The 12,270-nt window shown below is 49.5% G+C and overlaps 1 protein-coding gene across 1 annotated transcript in view; it reads right to left on the reverse strand.

Annotated features, from left to right (window-relative positions):
- Positions 1–2,979: 2,979 nt before the first annotated feature.
- DNHD1 (dynein heavy chain domain 1) overlaps positions 2,980–12,270 on the reverse strand; it is a 55,371-nt gene continuing 46,080 nt past the window's right edge. Inside the window, exons 35-45 of the mRNA XM_037839640.1 lie at positions 8,663–8,983; positions 8,270–8,422; positions 7,899–8,077; positions 6,798–7,763; positions 6,414–6,600; positions 6,074–6,196; positions 5,791–5,992; positions 4,855–4,946; positions 4,545–4,694; positions 3,508–4,322; positions 2,980–3,330 (exon numbers count right to left, since the gene is read on the reverse strand). Of these exons, the coding sequence (XP_037695568.1) occupies positions 2,980–3,330; positions 3,508–4,322; positions 4,545–4,694; positions 4,855–4,946; positions 5,791–5,992; positions 6,074–6,196; positions 6,414–6,600; positions 6,798–7,763; positions 7,899–8,077; positions 8,270–8,422; positions 8,663–8,983 (3,539 nt within the window). The remainder of the gene's footprint in view (positions 3,331–3,507; positions 4,323–4,544; positions 4,695–4,854; positions 4,947–5,790; positions 5,993–6,073; positions 6,197–6,413; positions 6,601–6,797; positions 7,764–7,898; positions 8,078–8,269; positions 8,423–8,662; positions 8,984–12,270) is intronic.

Below are 12,270 nucleotides of genomic sequence, written 5' to 3' on the forward strand. Positions count from 1 at the left end.
AATGTCAGAAGGAAGGGGTGCTCTGGCCTACACTGGTTCTTGGTTGTGCACTAGTTGGAAACTTCTGGGTATGGTTGGCTCAGCTGTATACCTGGGCATTCTGCCAACATTTGCTTCTAAAGCCGATGAGTTCATGGTGTTGCCTTTTTTTTTTTTTTTTTTTTTTTAGTTCTGACAGGGTCTTGTGCCTCTCCCTGCCTGCCAAATTGGCCTCCTCTCAACAACTCTGTTTGGTGCTGCAGACCTTACTGGTTCTCTGCCTCATCCTCCATCAGGCCCAAAGGCTCTCTACTCAATATCCCCACCGTTCAGGGACCAAGGAGGCCCTCCCCCTGATCTTGCACTCCACCCTCTTAATGCTCTTGGGGCTACAGTGAGTCCTCCTAAAGTCCCACTAGGGAAAAGGGCAAAAGCCTCCTTGCCCTCAGTACCTCAATTTATCTATTGTTCCTCCTTCTCCAAGGCCTCAAGAAGTCCCAGTGTAGGTTGATTTTATCCTCTTTCCTCTCCTGTCTCTACTCCTACATTTCCCCAACCCATCAGGACAGGAGGAGGCATATCTCCCCGTTGCTTTCTTTCCTTTCATTGTTTGGGACTTTAATTTCCTAATGGGATTTTCATTTATTTGGTAGAATTTAATAATGAAATTATCTGGGACATTTCTACACAGGAGTCCTTGGATTTGGGCTGGGATTTGGGCTGTTATGTGGTACTCATTTTATCATCTCCAATTGACTAAGTTTAACAGCTTGGCTGGGTATAATTCAAGAACAAATTTCAGTCCAGAGAATGGTATGGATTTGTAGAAAATATTGTTTACTAACCAATTTAAGGTATTTTTACAGGTAGCTCACTATTGCTCCCTGCTGCCACTGGAAGGTAAATGACAGCGGTGATAGACATTGAAGGAGGGCTCATTGACCCAGAAAGGACTTCTCTAATTCTCTGCTAATCTCTCCTGAAGAATACCCATGCCTATAGTTGACCATGGAAAAGAAAAGGAAAGGATTTCTGGGGAAAGTGGAAGCTTTGTCCTCTCTGCCTAGCCTTTTGTTAAAGGACATCAGTTGCTCCAGTCACTAGGTGGTGGGGATACATTTATAAAAACGTCATATATCTGTGCTCAGTACACACTTCTCTCTGCATTTCCTCCCATGATATTGCTGGTGCCAAGCTGTACAGTGAGAGAGGTAAGTGGTGCCTAGTAAGTTTTGGTGCTTGGGGGCAAGGAGACAAGCCCATGTAGGTCTTTAGCTCTGCCAAACTCCAACACAACTTTTATTAGAAAGGCTTGTCCTGGGACATGCAATCACCCAACTACTAATAGCTGACCATAACAAAACAGAACTCTTAATTCCCCACCCCAAACTTGTCCCTCCCTCAAATTCCCACCTCAGTTAATGACACCATGAGCCACCCAGTTTGTCAAGCCTGAAATCTAAAAGTCATTGTTTTAGACTGAATTGTGTTTCCCTAAAAAGATATGTTCAAGTCCTATCCCCTGGTCCTGTGAATGTGATCCTATTTGAAAATCAGATCTTTGAGGATATTAGTTAAGACGAGGCTAAACTGAATTAGAGTGAGCTCTAATCCAATATGACTGGTGTCCTTATAAGGAGAGGAAATTGGGACACAGAGAAGTTGGCCATGTGATGGATGGAGGCAGAGATTGAGTTATGCTACCACCAGTACCCTAAAGACTTCAGAGGAAGGATGACCCTGTCAACATCTTGATTTCAGACTTCAAGCCTGCAAAATTGTGAGAATAAATTTCTGTCATTTTAAGCCATTTACTGTGTGGTACTTTGTTACAGCAGCCCTAGCAAACTAAGACAGTCCTCCTGGAATCTTCTTCCCTCACTCTCCATATGCAGTCCATCAGAAGTCCTGCTGGCTTTACCTCCAGAATATTTCCTAAATATATCAATTCTCCATCTTAAGTCCCTAGTCCAAGCCCCATCATCCCTCACTTGAATTACTCCAATAATCTCCAAAATGATCTTCCTACTTCTTACCATCCATGCATCACAGAACAGTCAGAGTGGTCTTCGAAATATACAAATCAGATCATGTCATCTCCTGCCCAATACTCTCCAAAAGAGGCTCATTATGCTTTAAAAATACAAGCTCATTTTCATGACAAGGCCTATGTGATCTCCTTTTAATGCTTTTCCATCATTTTGTATCATTCTGCCCCTCACTCATGCTCCAGCTACATGTTCTGTTCCTTGGAAACCCAAAGGATTTTCCCGTCTCAAGACCTTTACACTTACTGAGGGCTTTACACTTACCCGAAACACCCCTCCTAGGTCTTCATATAGCTGGCTCCTCAAATAGTCAGGAAGCTTTCCTTGACCACCCAAAGTATATTAACTGCCCCCCTCTAATCACTCCCTAACACATCACCCTATTTTTTCATTGTAGTACTTTTAAATGATCAAAACTAACTTATCTATATGTTAACCTTTTATTGCCTTTTTGACTACCTTACAATAATCTCATCAGTGCCTGGAAGAGCATCTGGTTCAGAGTGAGTGATCAATAAATAATTGTTGAATGAACACACGACTTTTGTTTTTTTGTGTGTATGGCTCACTCAGAGAATTCATAGGGGAGAGATGACTGGTAGAGTAGGATTGGGGAATTCCCAATAATAATATCATTAATACATCGCTTCAAAAATCTCTGGGGATTTAGCACAAGTGTTAGCCATTGCCAGATCTGCCTCACCCCCTGTGATACATGGCTAACACCAGGTCTCTCTCTCCACAGAGTACCCACACTCCCCTCTCTCCAGATGCCAGGTACACACCCTCTTCAGTGCGATACACCTCTGCTCCCCAGCGTGCACATCCCACTCTCTCCTCAGTATGCACATTATGTTCTCCCCTCAGTTCATCATATTCTGCCTTCTCTGCATTCTCCTTTTGAATCTTAGGAATCTTTTATTGAATTATTCCAACTTTACTGGTTGAGGGTTCAGGGCAGGGGTGGGCTGCACACATGGACCCTCCGTTGGGCACAGGTGGCGGGGCTGAGCTTCGTGGGTAGGGGCAGGTGCATTAGGATGTTCCTGCTGTGCAGCTTAGTGATGCCGAGGGCCCCTTCCATGTATACCGGACAGGAGTACACGGCCAGGCCGGCTCGGGGTGGCAGGTCCTTGGTGCTCCGGGCCCGCGCGCTGACGCTGACCGGAGGCAGAGGGCTGGGCTGGCTGGAGGAACTGTCCTGCAAGACCCCAGCTATCGGGTCCCACTCGGCGTGCAGGAGCTGTAGCCCAATCAGCAGCAGCCCCATCTCTGGAACCGGGGGATTTGGGCCATTCTCCACCTGGGGGCGCCAGAGATCGGTCAGGAAAGGCTAGGAAGCTGGGGGTCGTGATGGAGCCGGATCCGAGAACCGGGCGGGGTCACGAAAGGGTAAGCTCACAAAGACGCAACATGGGGTAACTGTGGAGTCAGGGACTTTGGGGGCGCGATTGGGAACGAAGGGGCGGCGCGAAGATACCCAGAGGTGCAGAGGGTTGCTATTCAGCTCCTGACGTTTTTGCGGTGCTTGATTGAAGCCTGAGCCTTGGCTACCAGGAAGATTCCGGCTGGGCGGATAGGCGCCCAGGGCGGCCGTTGCTAACGCAGCCTCCCAACGCAGTGCCAGCAGCAGGCGGCGCGGGCGGCGAAAGGCTGAAAGGTGGAAGACGCGCTGTGATACTTCGGTGCCCGTGCCCGCGGCCAGGTAACGGGTCAACAGCTGTCCACGGCGCGACAGCTGTCGCAGCCAGTGCCAGGGCGGCTGCGAGCCGGCAGGCGCATGCGGTCGCCAAGGCGGAGGTAAGCGACCAGTCCAGAGAGCCTGGGCCACAGCAACACAGCGCCGGGACGGGCACGGGGGGGCGCCTTTCAGCTGCTGCAACAGGCAGGTAAGGTCCCGTTGCAGCGTGCCCACCAGCTCGCTCAGTTCCAACGCCTCAGTCTCTAGGAAGCCCTCCAGAGGCCCCCGCGCAGCCGGCCCCAGCACCGCCCACTCGGCGCCAGACTCTCGTTGGCGAGTAGTCGCGGTCAGCAGAGTCTGCAAAGACTCCAGCCTCCGCGCGGCTTGCGCTAGGCGTTGCCGTAGCCGCAGTTCCGCGCGCCGGGCGCCTCCGCGAGCCACCGGAACCCAAGCGGGCGAACTCCGCTGCAGAGCGCTCAAGAGAGCGCGACTCTGGCGTCGCAACAGCCAGGCCTGGGGGCCCGCACTCAGTCCGCAGACCCGGGGTTCAGGTGGTTTGGGCAGTAGGTGTATCTGGGCCTTGCACTCCGCCATAGCATCCAGCTCCCCTAGCTCTTGGGGGTGAAAGTGAGGGGTTAGAGACAGATGGACTCGCCCCACCCACCCCAGACCCGAGGGAGTAGGCCTTTCTTCTGCCCCTTTAGGCCACCACCCCAAATCTGTGTGAATATTGCCACCTCATCTACCTTTATCGGTACCGCTGTTCACATACCCTGTGGGGCTGGCTTACACTGTACTCCTCCCCGCCCCAAAACAGATACCGAACTGGGGCTTACCTGGGCTAGGCATCAGGGTGGCTAGCAGATACTGAGGTGTATGTGGATGGGTCCAGCTCCTGCTGCTGGGGCTCAGGCAGGCTCGGGTGAGGCTTTTCAGGGCTTTCCTGTCCTCGGTGTCGCCCAAACGACCCCCATAGAAAACTGAAGCTGAGGATGAGGTCAGAGCCCTTCAGTTCCAACCCCTCCATTCCCTAAACCAAAACTTATGAATTGTGCTCTAATCTCTCAGTACCTCCACTCCCACCCCCACCCTCTTTACAAGCTATCCTGGGTGCTGATGACTGCCTGGGGACAGGAAGGGTCTCACCGGCCAGCTCCTGCATGGCAGCACTGGGATTGCTGAGGCTGGTCCACAGCTGGTTCTGGGTCTGAAGAACCTGGGTCAGAGTCACCTGGCTCCTGTGAGAAGGGAGTGGGAAGTAGGGTTTCAAATACTGTCTATATGTTGAGGACTCTCAAATCTTTTCTCTCCAGCCCAAACCTCTCTCCCAAGCTCTGAACTCATGGGGACTCATTAATCATTGCCACTTGGCACCTCAGATATAACTTGCTTTCATGAAACCATCATTTTCTCTAGGAAATCAATTCTACCTCCTATCCCAATGAATGGCACCCCACTAGTCACCCAGTTGTCCAAGGCAGAAATCTGGACCCCCTCCGTCTTCCTCACCCCATATTTATTCTCTCTCCCTACTGTGATTACCTTAGGCCTTACCACTGATGCCACTATCTCTTTCCTGAAGACTGCCCACAGCATCCTGAAGACCATTCTGTTTGCCTCCAGCACTGCACTCTGGTCCATTCTTTATACAGGAGGCAGAGTGATCTTTCCAACAGACAAATAGGATCACGTTTCTTCTACTTAAAACCTTTCAATGGCTTCCCACCATTCTCAGGATAAAATCAGGTTCCTTGCCAAGGCCTAAAAGCTCTTTAGGACCAGCCTCACCTCTACCTACTTAACACCCAGCATGGCCACCTCAGCCACACTGAAGTCTTCTCCTTCCTGCTGAGCTTTGTTCCCTCTGCTCAGAAAGGCCCCATTCCCAGTGATCTGCCTTTGCTTTCAAGGTTCAATTCAAAGTGACATTCCAACATCTTTGGAGGTGCCTTCCTTGATTTCCCCCCTTGCCCTCACACTTTGGGGCATCCCAGAGTGAATTTGTTTTACTCATCCCAGTACGTGGAAGATATTTAGTGTTTTCTGACTGACTGACTGACTAGGATGGGAGGGGTCCCTCACCAGCGCCCCCTGTGTGCCTGCAGCCTCAGTCCATAAAGCTGGCGGTGTAACAGGAGGCCATGTAGGAAAAGTAGAGGCAGTGCCTTGGTGGATGGTTGATTGTATTGTCCCTGCTGGGCTACTTCTATGCTGTCGATCAGGACTTGGCTCAACTCCAGGGACTGGTCCCAGAAAACAGGCATGGAGTATTGAGTCAGCACAGCTGGGGATGATGGTGAGTGCTGGGTTAGCACAAGGCAGTTGCTTTCTCCAATATGAAAGCCTGTAGGGAGAGGCTCCTCACCTGGCAAGGAAGCAATAGCCTCTGCAGACACAATAAGCCAAAGACGGAAATCCCTGTGGACTGTGGCCACATTTCTGCTAGCAGGTTGGGCTAAAAGCAGTTCCAGCTCCTGGTCTGAGACCACTAAGGGTCAGACATGGGGCTGAGATCAGGCCTGGGGTAAGGGATCAGACACAGGTCTAGGGATCAGGCTTGAGGCTGGGAATCGGGAGTCAGACACAAGGCCAAGGGGACAGACAGGCTTGGGGCTAAAGGGTCAGCATTGAGGCCTTGAGAGTTCAAGCTCAAGCCCAAGTGGTAGGGTAGGATCCTGGCTACCATCTCTGGGCAGCAGACCCACCCTTAGCTCCATTAAACAGGTCCATCAAGGGCTGTAGCAGCTCTTTTGGCCAGTGGGGCATCAGATGACAGTTATCCAGCACCAGCCAGTACCCGTTGTGCATAGCTTGGCATAGAGTGTGGACCACAACTGGGATTGGATCCCAGGCTTCAGAGCCCAGGGCTACCACCTGCAGATGTTTCTGCCCCTAGGAACCAACAGACAGATGGTAGAGTGACTACAGTGATCCTGGGGTGACTCAAGGAACCCAATGTAATGTCACAAGTAGCCCAAAGGACCCTGAGTAATCCAGAAAGATCCATGAATGACGGAGGGGATGTCCACATTTGATCCCAGCTCATAGAAGCCCCAAGTCACTCTGCAGCCAAGAGGCTAGACTCAAACCTGCTCATGATTGGCAGCCAGTTTCTGGATGATAGTGAGAGGATGCAGCACGGCTGTGGGGTGGCCAGGTGGTGGCAACAAGACCAGCATGGGTTGAGTAGCCTGACTGTGCTCCAGGGGCATGGTAGGGGCATCCAGGGTTTCATCCAGTGGCCGGCCCAGGAGGCTGGTGGTGAAATCTACCAGGGCACCTGCTAGGCAGTCAGGTCGCAGCACACGCCACAGGATCAACTTCTGGACGAGACTGAGGGGATCAGGACCAGGCCCAGGTACAGGGCCTAGCACTGTGGATGACAGTGACAGATAAGCCTGCCAAACATTGGAATGGCCTGCCAGGGATGCACGCAGGCCAGCAAATGGGGGCAGGAGCTCTAACATCCCACATTCGCGCCATGCTCTCGGCCCTATCCAGGCAGGTCGAGTCATACCTGGAACTGGCTTGCTGTGGCCTGTGCTGGGAGAGGCTGCCAATCCAGGCCAAAGCGCCAGCTTCTCCAGCTCTGATGCTTTCCCTGTCACTCGCAGCAGCGCTAAAGCACCCAAGGCACCCACCAAGGGCACTTGGGTGAGGCCCAGTGCAGCCACGGTGCTGCCCAGCAGCTGGCGGGTCAGCTGTGCTCTCAGCTGCAGTAGGTGGCTGGCCAGGTTCTCACCCTGCTGAATCTCACGCTGCTTTATGTTGTCCAGAGCCTTCTTGGTGGCTGCCAGCCACTTCTCTGGGCTCATACGGAAAAGTGGCAGCAGGTTCTGCAGTGGGTTTAGGGCCTGAACCAAGGCCATTCCATGCCGGACCATGCGCCTATAGGGTGCCCACAATACCACCTCGTGCAGCCTCAGGTCTTCTAGCTCCTCACACTGGGCACGCAGCTGACATAGCCTTGTCTGGGCTCTCAGCATGATCCGTAGGAACTTAGCTGATTTCTGGATCTCCAAGTTCTGGACCAACAGCATCGCCAGCAGCCGCTCCTGCATAGTCAACTCATTGCATTGTTCTGGCCTGTTCCCACACAGTCCCCAAGAGTCTACACTCATCCCCCACCCCCATAACCTGGGCTCCTCCAATACTCATCTCAGCCCATGGACTGGGACCCTCGGCAGCACCTCAACAGCCTCCATGGCTTCACAGGTATTCAGGGATCTGGTCTTTAGGTCTTGCCAGCGGGTCTCAAGCTCAGGACACTCGATGCACATGATTTCATGCAGCATCTGTTCTTCTAGTACTTCCATGTTCAGGCCCAAGTCCAGCACATTCAGGCGCTTCAGCAGGTTACAGTCTAGCACTAGGGGTCACATGGGTGATACTTAACCCCTTCTCCTTGGCAGAGCCGGGGGGTGGGTGGGTGAGTGGGCAGTACAGGGAATACGGTTCCCTACTGTGGTCTTGAGCCTGCTCTGGCCAGGGTGTGAGAAGCCCTCTTAAGGCCTCTGTGTGACCACAAGGCTGTGCTGGCAACCTGCCTGATGGGCCTCACCTTTCCTCAAGGCACCGAGTGGGAGGGTAGTGCTCAGATAGAGACAGAAGCCAGGCTGCACCTGGGGTGGGCTCAGCTGCTCTCGCTGCAGCAGCCACTGCAGTTCTTGGCACCCTAGGCCCAGATCCATGTTGGTCAGTAGCACAGGCAGGCCTGTGAGGGGGAGACAAGGACATACCACCCACCAAGCTAGCACGCAGGACCCCCCATACACAAGATCTGGTTCTGACCAGCTCCCCCCTGGCTGATAGATGGCTCCCTTAGGACTCTTCAACATAGTTAGTGCCTGCCAAGGATGGGAGCTGATGTCAGATTGGGGTATGAGAGTCCTGTGGGGGTCACAGAATGGAGGCAGACCAGAGAGGGACATGGTGGGTGGGGACCAGTTCTCACCACTGGCAGCTGCCTCCTGGAGCTGAGGACCCAGTTCCGGGTCAGAACCTGAGAGCACACAAAGGTGGGGAAGAGGTGGAGGTTGAGTCTGAGAGGCTGGCTTGGACTCTTTCTCTCTCTTATTTTCTTTTTCTGCTTGTTGTTTCTCCTCTTGCTTTTGCTTTATCTCCTCCATTTTCTTTTCCTTCTTATTTTCCTTTTCCTCTGCCTTCTGCTCTTTTATCTCGTCCCCAGCCTCATCGTTCTTCTCATTTTCATCATCTTTCTCTTCCGTGTCGACCTCATTACCCTCCCCCTCCTGCTTTTTCATGAGGCCATTCCCTGTGGTAAAAAGATGCAGAGGAGACATTCTTAGGAGAGAATTAGGCTTCTGGGGAGTACTGTCCACCCAAGGGCCCCATCTCATGGGAGGGTCCACAGGAGGACACCCTAGGAAAGTTACTTAAACTCTCTATGACTCAAGTTCCTTATCTGGAAGATGGGGTTGACATTAAGTGCACGTCACAGGGTTCCTGTGAAGATTACATGAAATGATACATATAAAATACTTAGCCTGGCACATAGTAAGCACACAATAAATGTTAGCTATCATTATTATTACTCAAAAATTCCAGGGAAGGGTTCTATTCATCCCTGAAATCAGCTCCATTTTTGCCCTATCTTTAGGTTGGTTAGACGAGTTAATGAATTTCCCTTTTTTTAACCTAAGCTAATTCTGTCACTAGCAACTAACAGAGTCCTCCCTAATACAGAAACCAGTGCCTGTATGTAGTGACTTATAAGTGAAAGGCCATAAACTGTGGAATTAGCTGTCATGGGTGGTGTGGCAGACACAGATGGTTGGCTAACATCAGTCATTCCCAACTCCCTTCTCCCTGGCTGTCTGTGCTTCAGAAGTTGCAGGTTGGTGATGCCAAGTCCACTTTTGGTTTTTCATTTTCCATTGCTGATAACAAATTGCCATAAACTTTCTGGCTTAAAACAACACCATTTATTATCTCAGAACACAGCATGTCTGGATTCTCTGCTCATGATCTTACTGGGCTAAAATCAAGGCATTAGCTGGGGCTGCAGTTCTCATTTGGGGATTAGGCTCCTCTTCCTGGCTTACAGATTTCTGGCAAAATTCATTTCCTTCTTACTCTTTTCCTGTAGCTCTCTCCATCTTCAAGCTAGCAGTGGTCCTTACTATCTGTCTGATTGGTCTTTCTTCCTTTCTCTCTGCTTTTAAGGGCTCATACGATTACATTGGGCCCACTAAAATAATCTAGGGTAATATTTCTATCTTAAGATTAATTGACTAGTAACATTAATTACATCTACAAAGTCTCTTTTGCCATCTAACATAACATAATCTTGGCACGGGAGTAACACAAGAGGACAAAGGTCTTGGGGCCAAAATTCTGCCAACCACATTTGGCTATTCAGATTTCTGCAAGTTTTTTTGTTTTGTTTTGTCTTCCTGACAAAAGGGATAGAAATGACCAATAGCAACTCTGACAAGATGCTTGGAGGTGTAGCAGCCATCTTTCAACTAGGATGAGTATATTAGTTACCTAGGAGCTGCTGTAACAAATTACCACAAACTTAGTGGCTTAAAACAGAAGTTTATTCTCTCACAGTTCTGAAGTCCAGAAGCCTGAGACCAAGGTTTCAGCAAGTCTCCACTCCCTCCAAAGGGTCTAGAGAAGAATCCTTTCTTGCCTCCTCTAGCTTCTGGTGGTTTCAGCATTCCTTAGTTTGTGGTTGCATAATTTCAATCTCTGCCTCCATCTTCACATGGCCTTCTCCTCTGCGAATTTGTGTCTTCTCTTCTGTCTCTTTTAAGACACTTGTCATTGGATTTAGGGCCACCTGGATAACCCAGGATGACCTCAGCTGTAGGTCCTTAATCTACTTACATCTGCAAAGATCCTTTCTCCAAATAAGGTCACAGGCACAGGTTTGAGGGATTTGGATATCCAAAGATATTCAGGGATATCTTTTGGGGAATCACCATTCAACACAGTACAATGTGATGCCAACATGCTAAAGATTGTACAGCAGAAGACAGAAGGAACCTGGGTGCTTGAAGGCAACACTGCAGCTCTGCACCAACCTGGACTGCTTATCTTGATATTTCATGAAATGTGAAATAAATAAATCCCTATTTGTTTAAGCCATGATGAGTTTGTTTGTTTGTTTGTTTGTTTTCGTTGTTGTTATTTGCAGCCAAGAGCACTCCTAACTGATACAGTGTGTTGGCTGGGGAGAGGCAGGGAGTGTTGAGGGAGGTGGTGAGGATTTTTCTTTTGCTGGGAAGCTTTCTAGATTGTGTGGTGGGTAAGAAATTGGCTTATCTCATGGGACTTGGACCAACTGCCCACTGAACTTTATGGACTTAGAAGACATTAGAGCATGCTGGCTACTTCACTACTTGGATAAGAGAGAAACAACCTTTAGAAAAAGCTTCGTTTAGGGAATTCTTTTCTGCTCCTTTCAAGCAATTCTACCACAAATGATCCAATAGAAATTCATGCATCTTTCTGATTTGTAAAAACCAAATTCTCTGCCTCATGCTGCATGGAATAGGAAATTATGTGATATCAGAGGAGCCTGGGGAATCAAGCAGGGAAGCCAAATCCTCCAGGTCCCTCTCAAGCACTTCTCTCTGCATCCCTTGCTTGACAAAATAGTCCCCTGCCCCCAGTTGATTTGGATGCAGCCAAGTAATAGGAACTATAGTCCATGGCAGATTAGCTTAAACTCACTACTCAGACTATTTTCTTATTACAGCTCTGAGGTGAAGACAGTGGTTTAGAAAGATGAGAGTAAGCTGAGGCTTAGAGGAATAGGAGAGCCACCAGAACCATTGTTAAGAGACAGAAGCATTGAAGGTAGGGGTTAAATTAAAAGATGAGACTGTACCTAGGTTTCTGTCATTGGCTAATAACCAACAGAGTACTTACAAATGAAATCTGCAGGAAAAAGATGACAGATTTAAGGGAATTATTCATAAAATCCCCCAAGTCTGGTAAAAGGGATCTGTGTTTGCTTAATGTTAAGGCAAATCCAGAGCCTCCATATCTATCCCAACAGGAAGTGGGCATTTAAGGCAGAAAGTTCCAAACAGGGAATTCCTCCAAATTTTCCTTTCATAGGTAGCCCTGGGGACAACAGACAAGGAACCCAGGGCAACTGAACTGGCTGTCTAAGAACTCACTTCATAGCCAGAAAAGTGATGCTAATCATTTGCATCACTGTCTCTGTCTGGCATTATATGGTATATGCTATAGGCCAATATACAGCATGTGTTTCTTTACCCTTTCCCAGTTTCTAAACAGGAAGTTTATTGTAGTTACCATGGTCTGGCTTCACTTTGTATATCAGGTGTGTTTAGCATGGTGAGATTTAACATGTAATCTATCTGTTCCGCTTTGCTAATGCTGCCTTTTTGCAAAATACCAGAAATGGATTGGCTTTTATAAAGGGGGTTTATTTGGTTACACACAATTACAGTCTTAAGGCCATGAAGTGTCCAAGGTAATGCACCAACAATCAATCGGGTACCTTTGCTGGAGAACGGCCAGTGGTGTCTGAAAGCCTCTGTTAGCTGGGAAGGCACATGG

Source organism: Choloepus didactylus, chromosome 6, assembly GCF_015220235.1.
Source record: "Choloepus didactylus isolate mChoDid1 chromosome 6, mChoDid1.pri, whole genome shotgun sequence".
In the NCBI taxonomy this organism is placed as follows: Eukaryota; Metazoa; Chordata; class Mammalia; order Pilosa; family Megalonychidae; genus Choloepus; species Choloepus didactylus.